Consider the following 14,830-nt stretch of genomic DNA (forward strand, 5'->3'; position numbering starts at 1 on the left):
CTGATAGGCAGGGCCTCGGCCAGGTGGTCCAGATGAGCATCGTCAGTGATGAGTCATGTTAATGGCGTGAATCCTTGATGTGATGTGGGGAGAGTGGCATTGGTCCTCTGGGCTCTTCCTCCTAAAACAGAGAACCCCAGTCTCACCATGAAAAAAAAAAACCCTAATCTCAATGTGAGGGGCATTCTACAGAACATCTGACCAGTACTCCTCAAAACTGTCAAGGTCATCAAAAACAAGGCAAATCTGATTAACTGTCACAGCCAAGAGGAGCCTAAGGAGACATGACCACTAAATCTAATATGGAGACCTGGAAAATAAAAAGGACAGTAAATAAAAACTAAGGACATAGAACTCAAGTGTGGACTTTAGTTAATAGTAATATATCAATATTGGTTCATTCACTGTGAGAAATGTACCATAATACTATAAAGTGTTAATAATAGGGGAAACTGAATGTGAGTTATGGGAATTCTGTGTACTATCTTCACAATTTTCTGTACATCTAAAATTATTCTACAGTTTAAAGTTTACTTTAAAAAACATGGCTAAGTAAAGTTAAGGCATTATTATGAATAATAGTTATTTTTTCCAAAAGGCTATAATCAAACTCTAGCACGTGATTTCCTTAGTTTAAAAGGTCTGTCCATGGAGTCTCTCCCCAACATCATGGCGATGTTTAATGTCTTTATCAGTCCACTTTCGTATCACATAAGTCTTCACCTTTTTGGCGAAAGTCCTATGACCGACCAGGTTTCCTTTCTCTCGTGAGGAAATCCACATGTTGTGCTCCCTTCTCCCCCAGCCTAGTGAGGGATACAGCCGCCTTTACAGCTTATGGGTTCTTTCTTCTAACTGAGGTCTGGAAGGTCTCCATTTGGTTTCTGTTTTGTCAAGAGGGGAATGGAAAAAGTGGGGCGGTACAATGGCAACACCCCTTTACAGCTGTGGGTTGAAGCACAGACCTGCCCAACAAGCAGTGCAGCTGGCTGTGTGCAGAGTAGGAATAGAAGATGGGGAGATCCTTCAGCATGGTAGCACCGTGGAGGAACACTATCACAGGATTGAAACGTTTAATGTAGGTGCCTAGTTCCTCTACGATACTCTCACCTTTCTGGCTTTGGCCATGATGCTTCACCGTACAATTGGAAGTTATTCTACTTTTTTTTTTTTTTTTGGTGAACAATATTGTTTATTCATTCTGCACATGTAGCACTGTGTAAAGATGGGTATTTGAACATGGTCCACTATAAATACTGAATTCAGAATCACTTCATTGTATAAATAGCAGTGTCCTGTAATCTCTTAGTAGTGAAGTATTGATCAGTCAAGTTTCCCTAATAAGACCAGTGGCTTATGAAATCACCTCAATAATGCTTTTTGGTTAGCACCTCAGTGAGCTCAATATTTGCTGTAGTCAGGTTTACTGCTGATATCAAAAGTGTTGTTTAACATAAAAATAACAAAGTAAACAAGTGCTTATCACTCTGCAGAGCACCGTCATTTAGGTTTGTCTTGTCGTCCATCCCACCCATGAAGCAGGAAGGTAACCTGTGGCTGCCATCTGACGGGTGAGGACAAGGACACAGCTGAAATGCAGGTGTAAAGCCCAAGCCACTAAATCTAGGCAGAGTGTTTCCCCTGCGATCCCACACTGCAGCCTTGGCATGGTTTCATGATTATAATTATTACTTCTACTTTTTAAAATGCTCTATTTCTGACTGAATCATGTTTGCCTGCTATTTTGATCCAAATGCCACACCGTAGCTTTATGCAGCCACGGCTGGTAATTTTAGGACTCATGGACTGAAGTTAACCTAGAGGAGGACTAACCAATAGAACGTCCTCAGGAATGAAATGTTCTATATCTGTGCTGTCCAGTGTGGCAGCCACTAGCCACATGTTGCTGTCAAGCACTTGAAATGTGACTAGGGTGCTGCAGGAACTGACGTTTACATTTTATTTAATTTTAGTTAATTTCACCTTAAATAGCCACATGTGACTAATGGCTATATTAGGCAACACAGGTCTAGACAGTGTTGGAATCCTCCATTATGATGCAGACTCCTCTTAGGTTAGCTCTCAGCATTGCTTATGCATATTGGCCATTCTTTTAGAGAAAAATTATTTTTGGAGAAACGTTTTTTCCTGTGCTTAAGGTATCTGGGATATATAAATATTGGCAGGACAGAGTTCCTTCTAAATCTTGACCCATTTAAGTTTAAAGTTGTGAGATCTTAAATCAACTCTAAAAAATAACAGTCACTGAGTTTTAAGTTCACCACACTCTTGGGGGGAAATGAGGAGAGAGTGATCCCATATGTCCTTGATTCTATCTTTCAGAGTCTGAATCTTTAGAAAATTATTATTGGCAAGAGGTTTATTTCTTTAATTCTGAAAACAAAAGACTATTTTCTTTTACAGACACAAATCTGTTACTTGATTCCTACAAAATTCAGTGACACTTTAAATCAGGTTTGAGTGGTATTTACACAGCTAGACAAAAGTCCAGTGACATGATGCTTCCACTTAGCTAAGAATGGGATTCTGAGATTATATTCTGGGAAAGGGGGAACTATGGTTTATAAATTCAAAGTGTATCACAGATAAACATTAAAATATTAAACTATTAAAACAGTGACAGCTGTTTGTATTACTACTGTTGTTGAATTGCATGGTTAATTAACTGCCTCTGCTTAAGCCAGGGTGGCTCACACAGAGTGTTTACTATGTGCTAAGCACTGTGCTAAGTGTTTCACATATATTATTGTGTTCGGTCCACACAGTAATCTTATCGGGTGGGTTCTGTTATCATCATCATTTCACGAATAAGCCAACAAAGTGTCTGAATGACTAAGACTTTTTCCCAAGTGAATTACAGAACTGAGACTTGAATCTGGACTGTCCAGTTTGGATCCATGCCACCTAGGATCACCCAGGACTGCAAACTTAATGTGCTTATATATGTATGTGTGCTCCATATAGAACTACTCTGTCTTTGAAGATTTTTTTCAGCAGGAATAGGATAGCCACTCTCCTGACATCAATGGCAACAGCCGTTGCTTAATGAAGTTTCACCTGCAAATCATGAATTCCTTTCTTCTCCCTTCCCTCCCACTCTGCTCTGTGATGACTTAATTTGCTGGCAAGAGGCATTCAGATTAAACTCCTTTTGAAGTTTTAAATGGAGTTCTTATCTGGAAGGGAAAACATTTTCTTTGTCATCGTTTTCAGATAAATGTTATTGGGCATCTATGAGGTCCAGTGCAATTTCCTCTTCATTCACAGTTTTCTTCCTTGAGTACACATAGCTCATTTAGTGTTTATTGCTAACATTTGCCAAACACTGTGAGTTAAATATTTGCCTCATTTAAATTGAATTTTGAATGTTTCCTTCTTGGTCACTGAGTAATTCCAGGCTTTCAGGTTCTCTGGATTTATGTTGACAGCTCCTTTCCTTTTTGGAAAGAAGTAGTCTGACCCCTTATGTCATATGCTTTCTTAACAAAATTTTTCTTAGGTCAAAAGAAACTCAGAAGATAATTTTTCATAATAAATAGTTTGCTTATGGAAATATTGTTCGGGTCTCCTGGGAACTTGTAGCATCCCCGCCTTAGTCCTTAATAACCAGAACTGTTTTATGCTCATAGCAAGTTTGCTGTGCTTTATTCTAAAAGACTGAAAATGTATGCTCAATATACACCAACCATCAGATTTGCACTACTGCTCCTAAGAACTTTAGCCTCGAGATTCTACTTAATTAAAATATATAAGTAGGCCTCATTTAGATTGAACCGAAGTAAAATTCACCTTTGAAATGGTTTATTTCATTAAACTGCATAATACTATGTACTTACCAGGATTTCAGGCAAGTATGTTTAATATCTTTAAGAGAAAGTTTAATTACATTACTTTTATTGAATGTGTTCTATGCCCAGAATCTAATCACTGTATTGCTAATCATTATAATGGCACAAAGAAATTTGATTTCTAGAGCTTAAGTAGAAGATAAAAATCTCTTTTGCAATTAATAAACTGTATAGAAAAATATATGAACAACAATATATGAACTCAAGAGTTGGAGTATGTGAACTAGAATGCAGTAGTTGGCATATTCAAAGGAGAGAGAAAACTAGAAAAAGTGGGAATTAAGCTGACCCCTAAAAGCAGAGTGGAATATAGAAAAGCAGAGAAGAAATTGATTTTGAGGTAATGGCTTAAGATTGATAGTGGATAGGAAAAAAAAAAATCAATCTTTTGAAATCTTTATACACACACCACACACATATATATCTGAGTTTTTAACATTTAAAATTTTTTTCATGTTAACGCAGCAGAGTTTTTATTTTTTGTTTTAGAAGTCTTTCATATTTAAGTATTTTAAAAATACATGATTGTCATCTTAATATGACTATACGTGTGTTCAGAAAAATACCCAGAATGTGTAAACTTATTGTATTAGTCAAATTGAAAGGAGGCAGAGTGAAAGAGATGAAAGGAATGAGGCCAAAGAAGGAAAAAGAGACCGAGAAGGTTAAAAGCACTGTCTGGAATAGAATATTCTCTGGAAGCCAGCTGTACCCAGCACCATTCACCTGGGAATCCCTCCCGCCAGTCCTGCCGCTTTCTGCCTGAGACCCTGCCCATTCCATACAGAGGCTGGGACAGCTGTGTGCGCAGGCTTTCTCCACTCTGTGCCTCATGTTGGATTATTGTAGAATGAGGACTGGGTTCCCATAATGGATCTTTTTAGTTATTTATGTTCGTTTGGGAACCAAATTGAGTGTAGTGTGTACGTGCTAAAATGCCGTCTTGACATTCTGTTAAACTACGTATTCCAGAAGAAAACCCAGGTTGGAAGAAATACAGTGGAACTTCTACTCCAGGTTTTTTGTTTTTTAAAGAATTGTTAAATAACTGAGTGTTAGAGTCCTCAGTGGGAGGCAGGTTTCCTTAAGACATTTATGGTAAATGAACCCTAATGTCTAGCTTATGACTCCTTTGTTCCTGTTACTGTTTCTGATCTCTGTGTGCCTCCAAGCTACAGAAGTCAGCTGTAATTTTCTTTTAGAGGAAGAAGCATTGGCGCAGCTCTGAGCCTGCTTTGCCTCAAGCTCTCCCGTTTTAGTCCTCATTTTTTCCAGCTTCTTTCTTCTATAAGAGATGGGAGGTTTCAAGTCAGGATAATATGTGAGCTCAGTTCCTCTGGTGAAAACAAAACCTTCCAAGATGGTTTTGTGCCTGGCAAGTACATTTAAAAACCATTTGAAACGAAACCTGACAGTGTATCTCTTTGAAGCTAGACCCTAAAACTGGCCCCAGGTTTTACCTGGAGGCATCTTGAATTTGCTGAACCAAGGAAAACATTCATTCCTGTTTCTTGTGCAGCTAACATGTTGGACTGTGTTTAGGCAATAGTGGCTTTATTCATCCCAAGCTACAAGCTCTTCAGGTCCTTCTCCTGATGTCATCATGTCATCATGTGCATTTTTTGGATCTTTCTACTTCCTCTGACCTTAACAAGGGAAAATATTACCAGCTGTCAGCTGTTAGCTGTCAGCCCTGGACTCGCAGTGTCTTGCTGTGGCCTCTGCTATCATTCTGTTAGCAGGAAGATCAAATGAGCCTGAAAACAAATAATTTTCTAATATTCATTCTGCTGAGAGACTCCATAACCTTTAGACAAAGTCTCAAAAATGATTTCATTAATTATTCTTGCCACTTTCTAAAACTGAGTTACAACTGTGTGATTTATTGTTGCTATCCTATAATTATGAAATCATATATTTATATCAGAAATCAAACTTTTTGAAGGACTAGATCATAAAGATTATAGGCTTTATGAAGATATTATATAACCATTTTAAGATGTGCAATCCTTTCTTAGCTTGCAGGCTGTGGTCTGCCAACCTCTGGTCTTTAAGGTCACCTGGTAAATCTTGTTTGGTAGCTCTGCTTATACATACTTACCTCTACAATTATTAATCCTTCACTGCTTTGCCTGACATCAGGAGTGTAAATATGAATGGAGAGATGCTTCCTTTCTTAAAAGATCTCACAGTCTCAGGAGAAAGAAAAATACATGGACACACTTATTAACAAGTGTTTATTATCATATAGTGTGATGAGTGATGTCCAGAGGCAATGTGACTGGGTGAGGGCACTGGGGAGGGCTCCACAGAGAGCATAACCTTGTAACAAGCTGCAAACATTTCCAAGCAGCAAAGGGAGGATAGTGCATTCCAGGAAGGGAGACCATATGTTTGCTCCTTAATATAAGATGTTTGGGTTGTTTGTTTTGTTTTGTTTTGGGGTTTTTTTTTTTTTTTTTTTTTTTGCCTATCTCAATATAAGATCTCAGTTCCCAGGTAATTAGTGTAGGTAACAGCTCAGTGATTACACAAAACTTCTATAGAAATTCTGAGGAAAAGTACATTATTCAGTAATTGCAGAGCAAAGTAGGTATACCATTTAAAACATTTGACTTCTGCTTCTTCTGAACATGTTATTTTTCTTTTAACAGACAGTGATCACCAGATAAGTTAGATTTAGAACACAAAGGTTTAGGCATCTAAGCAATGAGGTTACATCCTCATGTAAGTGCTAAGATTACATACGAGTTTACCCAGGGTTTAGGGGACTAGGATTCTTGAGCACCCTGTTCCATTCTCAAGCTTATTACTAACTTTATAGTTTCAAGCAAAATCTGTAGTCTCTACATCTTTAATAGGACAGCATTGAAGTTAGTGATTTCTAAAACCCCTTCCAGTTCTAGGTGCTGTGACTAGGTAAGTAGACAGAATGAATATCAATAGGTATTTTTTTCCTCTGCAGAAATCTGATTTTGTCCAAATTTCAAACTCTGACTTACTTGAATTCTAATCAGCCCCCAAAGCCCTGAACTATGATACTATGTAATAGTGCACCATACGCAAAAAATAAAGTAAGGATTTGTGTATCCTTGGAGTTATACAGTATACAATGCCACATCACTGGAGAAGCAGTATTGCATTGTGTGAATCTCTGGAGCCCCAGACTCCCACCAGAGATCTCTAGGGTGGGGCACAGGAATTGATATTTGTTACAGATGCTCCACGATATTCTTATTGCCCTCATTTGCAGAATCACAGATCCAGGCATCATAACTTACTACCGCCACACGTAGGAGAAAGCTAGGTCGCCTATCAGGTCACATAGACCAAGCCAGTCTCCCTTAGCTGTCAGTGCTCTTACATTTGAATCTTCAGCTTTCATACCTTTTCCCTTTTCTCCATTCTCATCTCCAGCACAAGCCTTCTCTCTATCAGACAAGGTCCTTCATTCAGTATTCATGCCCATGTGTGACGTCACACATCGGCAGCACTTACTGCGTGTTGATTGCCTCTTATGTACAAGGCTAGATGTTAGGTAGTAAAGATACTGTAAAATTAAGAAATCCCTACCCACTGGGAGCCAAGTGAGACAGGGGTATACAGTGAGACAAGAAGGATATACAGATAGTTCTTATATCTTAGAGCAGTGATTTTTAATCCTAGCTATACATTGAAATTCTTGGGGAGCTTTGAAAAACTATCCGTGTTATCACCCCATCCCAGACCAATTAAACCAGAGTCTTTGCGGTAGGATAATAGATACAGAGATAGAAGTCAAGTACTGTTAAAATGTAAATTTTATAGATTATATTTTGCAGTAATTTCACACTTCATTTCTCAATTCTTATTAGTTGTCATTTTCCAAGTGTGATATTTAGCATATAGATTTTCACTTTACTCAATCTAGATATTCTAGAGTTCTTCACTCACAACTAGATAGAAATAAACCATATAGGAACCATAAAGAAGAAGTCTTTTAATGTTAAATTTCATCTTTTGCCTTCTATAAATAAAAGAAATTTAGAACATATATGATCTGCTGTCTATCTCTTATCCTTCAAAAACTACTTCAATATCTCTTGGCAAAAAAAAATTATATAGTATGTGTGTATTTTTAAAAATTAATTATATCATCTATTACACAAGTACATTCCAACAGTTCATAGTTCAACATTTTAGCTGTTCCCTAGCATACTCTTCCATAACTTGTGAAAGTTATAAATGTTTCAGTCTCTCCTACATTATGTTCTACAGTGGAAATAACAGACCTTAACTGGAGGCTGATGGTGCATCTTGGCATCCCGGCATCTCTAACCCTCTTGCACGACAGCTTTGAGGACTCTAGCCACAAATCACAAAACAGTAGTGGTGCAGCTAACAACAACAACAACAACAACAACAACAACAACAAAAAGCTTACTTATTCTGTGATGATAGAAATCATGATGTGGCACAATTGTCTATTAAACTAAAAAGGTATTTTTAATAATCAAGTTGTACTTACTTTTTTTGCCACCAGAGGTCCCTAAATCCTGAATTATGTTTGATAAACGCAGGCTGTTTTCTGTGTGTATCAGACTGTTGTAACACTTGGCTCTTACTTCCATGACTCTATATTAACCAGAATTTTAATATAGTAGAGCTAAACTTTTATTCTTTAGAACTAGCTTTTTAAAAATTTTACTTTCAATCCCATCTGGACACAGAAAATACCAGCGTTTGAGGATATAAGAGGGGTGCAAAGGCCAGGAAAATGAGTTACATAAAATAGCAGTGAAATAGAATTCCTTTGAGGTTAATTGAAAACACAGGCTATTTTGTAAGTTGAGAAGAAACAAGGCCATTCCATTCTTTCCACTGTAGGTCTGAATTTCCTGTCTTGTCTGTCTAGTCAGTTTTCATCTATCAATATAAAAATATAACATGATTATTTTTTCAATAGGGGTGAAGAAAAGAGGATGATACTTTAGATAGCATGATTTTGATATGATAGGAATGATAGTTTTTGTCACAGATAAGTTATATGTTACAAATCACATTACTACTTTGACCTAAAATAAACATAAATGTTCCTGGGTCTGCCCCCGCTCTAATTTAAGTATCCATTCATTGAATGACTGCTCCACGCCCAGCAGAAAGGCAGACTCCCTACATTTAGGAGTTTACAGTCACTTTGGGCAAGTAATTTAATCGGCAGTTGTTAATTCCATTGTAGTATAGTTAACATAAATTCCTTTGGTTTAATAACTTGATTTGTTTCAATAAAAATATGAGTATTACAGACAACAATACTAAATTATAAACTTCAAAATCGCTAAGAGACTAGACCTTAATTGTTCCCACCACAAAAAAAAAAAAGAAAAGAAGTGATATGGACATGATAGAGGTGTTAGCTAACCCTGTAATAGTAATCATGCTGCCTTATGTAAACGTCCCACATTAGTGTGTTGTATACCGTGGACTTACACAATGTTATATGTCAGTTATATCAGTAAAAATAAATTTTTAAAAAGATGAGTGTATATGTGTGTAATGATTTCTCCTGTTCCTTTAATGATTTGAGGTTATGTGGATGGAAATATTTCCCCTGCAACAATTAATGATCTTTTATAGTAAGAGTAACGCATATCTGCCATTGGGTATCTGTTTGTACAGGACTTGTCTTTTTTAGTCTGTTCATTTCACTATGGCTTGTGAATAAAACAAAGACCACCCCCATTATTACCTCAAGAGTAATTTTCTCCAACTAAACTATGATGTTTGCACTCTTAGATTACGCTTATTAAGGGCAACTAGTATTCATCTAAGCAAGAATTTTAAAATACAGTATTTAAATGTATATGCTTTTTATTTTTGTTCATTTGGAAATGGAACAGTATGTTTTTAACAGTAATTTATATTTTGATCACTAGATGGCACCAAGCACTTAAAGCTACAGAAAAAATAGCCTTTTTCTTAGCCCTTGTTTCTGAATACAGATGCTTAACTAGATAAATGTTTTCAGCATTATATACTATAAATCTTTTGTTATCCATCCTGTAATACTACTGTTGCTGCAAAAGCTTTGTTTTTCTGGTTGAAATAACCTTACATAAGAGACACAGCTTCTGCCAGGACTTTGATAGTCACTCATTCATCAAACTATTCTATTTTTAACCATTTAATTGTATCATTTTCTCTTTATTCAATTAGTCCTTGCCTACTAGTACATTCTTTTCCCTGAAAAGCAGAAGATATATTTTAATTTTTTAATGACATTTACATAGCTTCTGGAATATTAAGAAGTCCTAGAGGTTTACACACATGCTCTCTGTGGGGCAGAATATGAGAAGAACATGAAGTTTGTTTTTGTTCATGGTCTCCCGATGACTGAATATTATCTTCATGTTGTAAAATATCCCTTCTTTTGTTAAGTAATTGTTTTGGTCTGGTTATGATGAATTCTTACAGTATTACAGTATTGTTTTCTGAATACAGATACTATAGGCTGCAAATAATAGATATCCTTACTATTTAAACTATTATTAAATTGGGTTATTTTACATGACCAAGACTTGGGAAGGAATTACCGTGTTAGGTTAGCCTGGTAGAGGCCACCCTCCCTGAGCACCCAGCCCTACAGAGGAGGATGAAACCAAACAAAATCAGAATACTCGCCAGCTAAGGTATTTCTGTTTTTCTTTCTTTCTTTTTTTTTCTTTTTCTTTTTTTGCTCAGAGACTCTTCTTTCCTGTCCTGATATTCTTAAAGTACAACTTTCATTTCACTCATTTCAAGTGCATGGCGCTGTACAGAATTACAGGTCTAGCCTGTGTCTACTGCAGAGTTTATCACTCAGTTCAAGCTCTTTCTCTTGTTGTTTTGTTTATGCATGTGTCCTTCTCTAGCAGTTAAGGAAAGTAAGAACTTCGAGTTCCCTTTGTTTGCCTACTAGCACTGTCAAGCCCAAAGAACAGTTATCTCTAAAGTGCTTTATGAATCTAGTAGCATTTCGACCAAATCTGCAGTTGTCTGCCTTAAGTACATAAAACTGTTAAGGAACCATGTCAAACACTGTGTGTGCATGTGACCAGGATTTCTGGAGATGTTGGCACCAGCTGCCCTGGAGCTCAGGCTGACCCCCTGGACTCTAAAGACCCAAAGAGACAGAGAGAGCATGCAGGTTCAGCTCAGTGACTTCAGGCTCTTCAGCTTTCCTGGTCAGCTGCGTTGCCGTCCTGCCTTTTCTGGCTTGTTTTACCACTTAACATCACAGCGCCTCCCAGGGGCTGTAATAGACCAGGGCTTCTAGTCTCAGTTCTGTCTAAAAAAACACTGACCCTGAGGAACCCATCTCCCTTCTTGGTTGCTTCATGCCAAAGACGTGTTCCTGGTGCATTATCTGAATGTGTATTTGTTTGTTACCTGTGTCCAGCAAATATTTGTTGAATGATTAAAAGAATATTTTTAATTGACATTTCAAATGCAGTAAGGTTTTCTCTAGTTTGAAAATGCTGATCGTATTGTGTTTATCATATGATCTGGTTTTTTTTTTTTAACACTTTATCAGTCCTTGTCAAATAACCAAAAAGTATTTTCAACCCACATTTTTAATCATCATGTTTTTAAGTAAAGAACAAGAAGTAGTCTTAAGAAACAGTAATGGTATCATTGCTAGATTGTTCAAACCTACCTTTTATTCTTTTAATTTTACCTATAGCTTTGAGAGAGAAAAATGTGAGAGTACACTGAGTCAAAAAAAATTTCTTTAATCTCCTTCATATTTTTATTTTTCAGAAAATTGTGGAATATATTTTCCAGAAATAAAAAGAGATCCAGGCAGATATTTACGCACTTGTCCAGAATCTGTTAAAAAGTGGCTTCAACAGCTAAAGAACGCTGGGAAAATTCTTATGTTAATTACCAGTTCTCACAGTGATTACTGTAGACTCCTCTGTGAATATATCCTTGGGTAAGTGCTGAGTCTTCACTTTCAAGGTCTTATAAAACATAACAAATCAGACCAGTGCTTTTTTAAAAGTGCTGGACCATGACCATATCATTATATTAAACAATTCTGAGTGACTAGTGGTTGTTTCTCCTAACAGCCCTCAACATTGTTTCTCCTGACAGCAACGCACCCCAAGCACATTTTAGCAAAGCAGTATTACTGGAGCCAGTGTGCTCATACCCGCTGGTGGTCTGGGCTTTAGGTTTTCTGGAAGGTGAATAGACTGCATGGCCTTCAGGCAGTCCTCTGTGAATGTGGTGTCTCAGCTTTGGATGACTGAGGGACACTGGGTTGTAGATTTTACTCCCTAACACACACCTGGAGTACAACCTCTCAGCGGCCATCCCAGTGTGGAGCCTGGTACTTCACCATTTAGCACAGCCAGGGATGGGGTGGACATCCATGGACATGGAGGCAATATAAATGCATAGACTTAAAATAAGACTGGTGTGGGCTCAAGCCCTGCCTTGCAACTTACTCTGAGACATGGGGTAGGTTCTGTAACCGCTCTAAGCCTCAATCTCATCATCTTTAAAAATGGGACAATAATACCTCATAGGTGTGAGGCGAAGTTTAAATAGCACATTACAGATAAAGTATTAGGCAGAGTTGGTAAGTTTCTGTAAGTGTTGATACTTATTTATGGAATTCTTATGGGCAATACCAGGGAATATCCATAATCAGGGCTAGAGTCTAAAATGGGATGTTAATCTCCCTTAATGTTTCCTCAAATTTTAGTAGATACTGTCCTGAATTGCTGTGACTATGAAGCAAATTTTAGCCTCAAAACTGAGCTCTGGCCAACTTGTTTAGCTTCCTGATTTTCATGTTCCTCAAAACACGTGGGTTCAAATTGGTCTGTGGTATATTTACAACCTGTCTGAGGTTTTCTCCTTTCTAATTAATATATAGGTTTGGGATCCTTGAAGTGAATTAAGGTTGAAGTCCTGAATACCTTGGAAGGTGCCTTTTATAGAGATGTTTGCTGTCCTGGTAGTGGGACCATGCTTCAGAATAAACACTTGGGAGTCTTAATTTCTTTTTCATTAGCATAGATAACCACAAGTTTTCTTTATATCTTAATTCCTGTGTAGTGCAGTTTTCCTGTGTTACAGTATTCTGGAATGTTGGGTAAATGCTTTCTCCCCAGTGCAATAGTGAGTCCATCACAAACGAGGACTGTCTTTCCTCTGCTGTTCTCCATGATCCTTAATATAGTATTAACTACAGACTAGAAAACAATTATTACTGTTATCTAAAATTACCATAAGACTACCCTGATTTTCAAAATAAGGTATCTTCACGTTTTGAACACTCTCTGAAAGGTGAGTGTTGATATAATGCTAGCTTTCTGTAGGACCCAAGTAACACACAAAATTATTAATAACTCTTGATGCTAATAAGTCCAGACAAATTTCAGGCCCCAAATTTGAGAACACAGTGCGTGAATATTTTAGATGTTAGAAACTATTGCATTTACCTACTTGAACTATTGCCATAGTGAGAAAGCCAGCTTAGCACCTAGAGTTAATGAGTTAATGTGCTTTTCCCCCCTTATGTTTATACTTTAGGGTGTTGTCAGGATGATTAGTGCTTGACCACCTTCTATTTCCAATGTAAGTCTCACCTTAAAATGTATAGAAAGTATGTAAAAGTTAATCAAAAGGTTAAGAAATGATGTGTGGTCAAATCGGCAAAAATTAAGTTCAGTTTTATATGGACCATTTCTAATTCCTTAAAATAAACTATCATTGCTTTTTAGGAATGATTTTGAAGATCTTTTTGACATTGTGATTACAAATGCATTGAAGCCTGGTTTCTTCTCACATTCACCAAGTCAGAGGCCTTTCCGGACACTCGGTAAGTTAAAACGTTTTGTATCTTTCCTGTCGTATTTAAGATTTGTTCATTTGCTTACTCAGTAAATGTCTGCTGGCTGACAGCTATGTGCAAAGTAAGTATTCTGAGCACTTGTAAGCTAAGCTAGGCTAAGTTCGGTAGGTTAAGCATATTAAATGCATTTTCAACTTAAGCTGGGTTTAGCAGGATGTAATTCCATTGTAAAACGAGGAAGATCTGTAATATTTTTTTTAAACTGAAGATTCTAGAATATGCATATGTGTTGATGAGAAATGTCTAGTAGAGTTGTTTTCAGCTGTGGCAGTTTTGCTTCTCAGGACAAAACTGGCAGCGTCTGGAGACATAGTTGGTTGTCACAACTTGGAAGGGGGGATGCTGCTGGCATCCAGTGGGTAGAAGCCAGAGATGCTGCTAACCAGCCTACAGCACACAGGAGAGCACCCCCACCACCCCCAACAAAGACTTATCTGGCCCCAAACCTCAGGAGTGCGAAGGTTAAGACACACTGGTCTAGTAGAAAGGGAGAGATAACGGTGTTTTTTATTTATTGGTTTCATGTCTTATATAAATCCTTGATGTTAAGAAATAATCAGGTATTAAAATTAAAATAAGAATACTTTGCATTAAACTAGAAAAAAATTTCAGTGTTTTTTCCCCCCTTTTCACAAACTTATATTTAAATACATTAACTAAGTATTCAAGAAATGTTTGTTTTTACTTTTATCTGCAGGGTTTTCATATTTTGATCCCAGAAAATCTGTATCTGTTTAATACCTATAATAGTACTTAAGCTGTTTCACAAAGATTTTTATTAAAATTTCGTACAGACACACACATACAAACACCAGTAATGGAAAACAATGCACATTAAAAATACACTGAATTTTTAAACACATTGGAGAGCACAAATGCATTCACTTATGCTGGCAAATTACCACATTTATGCAGTATTTCTCTTTAATTGAAGAGTTATCTGGAGATAAAAGGGTAAATTAAAAAAAAAAAAAACTGTTACCACGTAGAGGTACCTGTCTTACAACTTCTGTGCAGTATATTTTTTTTTCTTTTGGTTTTGCAGTATCAAGTTGGATTTGAGGACTGACATAAT

General features: G+C 37.0%; 1 protein-coding gene across 1 annotated transcript in view; it reads left to right on the top strand.

Annotated features, from left to right (window-relative positions):
* The window catches only part of NT5DC1 (5'-nucleotidase domain containing 1), a 111,082-nt gene that overhangs the window by 82,239 nt on the left and 14,013 nt on the right, over window positions 1-14,830 (top strand). The window contains exons 7-8 of the mRNA XM_032484743.1: window positions 11,649-11,823; window positions 13,625-13,722. Coding sequence (XP_032340634.1) covers window positions 11,649-11,823; window positions 13,625-13,722 — 273 coding nt within the window. The remainder of the gene's footprint in view (window positions 1-11,648; window positions 11,824-13,624; window positions 13,723-14,830) is intronic.

This window comes from Camelus ferus, chromosome 8, assembly GCF_009834535.1.
Source record: "Camelus ferus isolate YT-003-E chromosome 8, BCGSAC_Cfer_1.0, whole genome shotgun sequence".
Taxonomy (NCBI): domain Eukaryota; kingdom Metazoa; phylum Chordata; class Mammalia; order Artiodactyla; family Camelidae; genus Camelus; species Camelus ferus.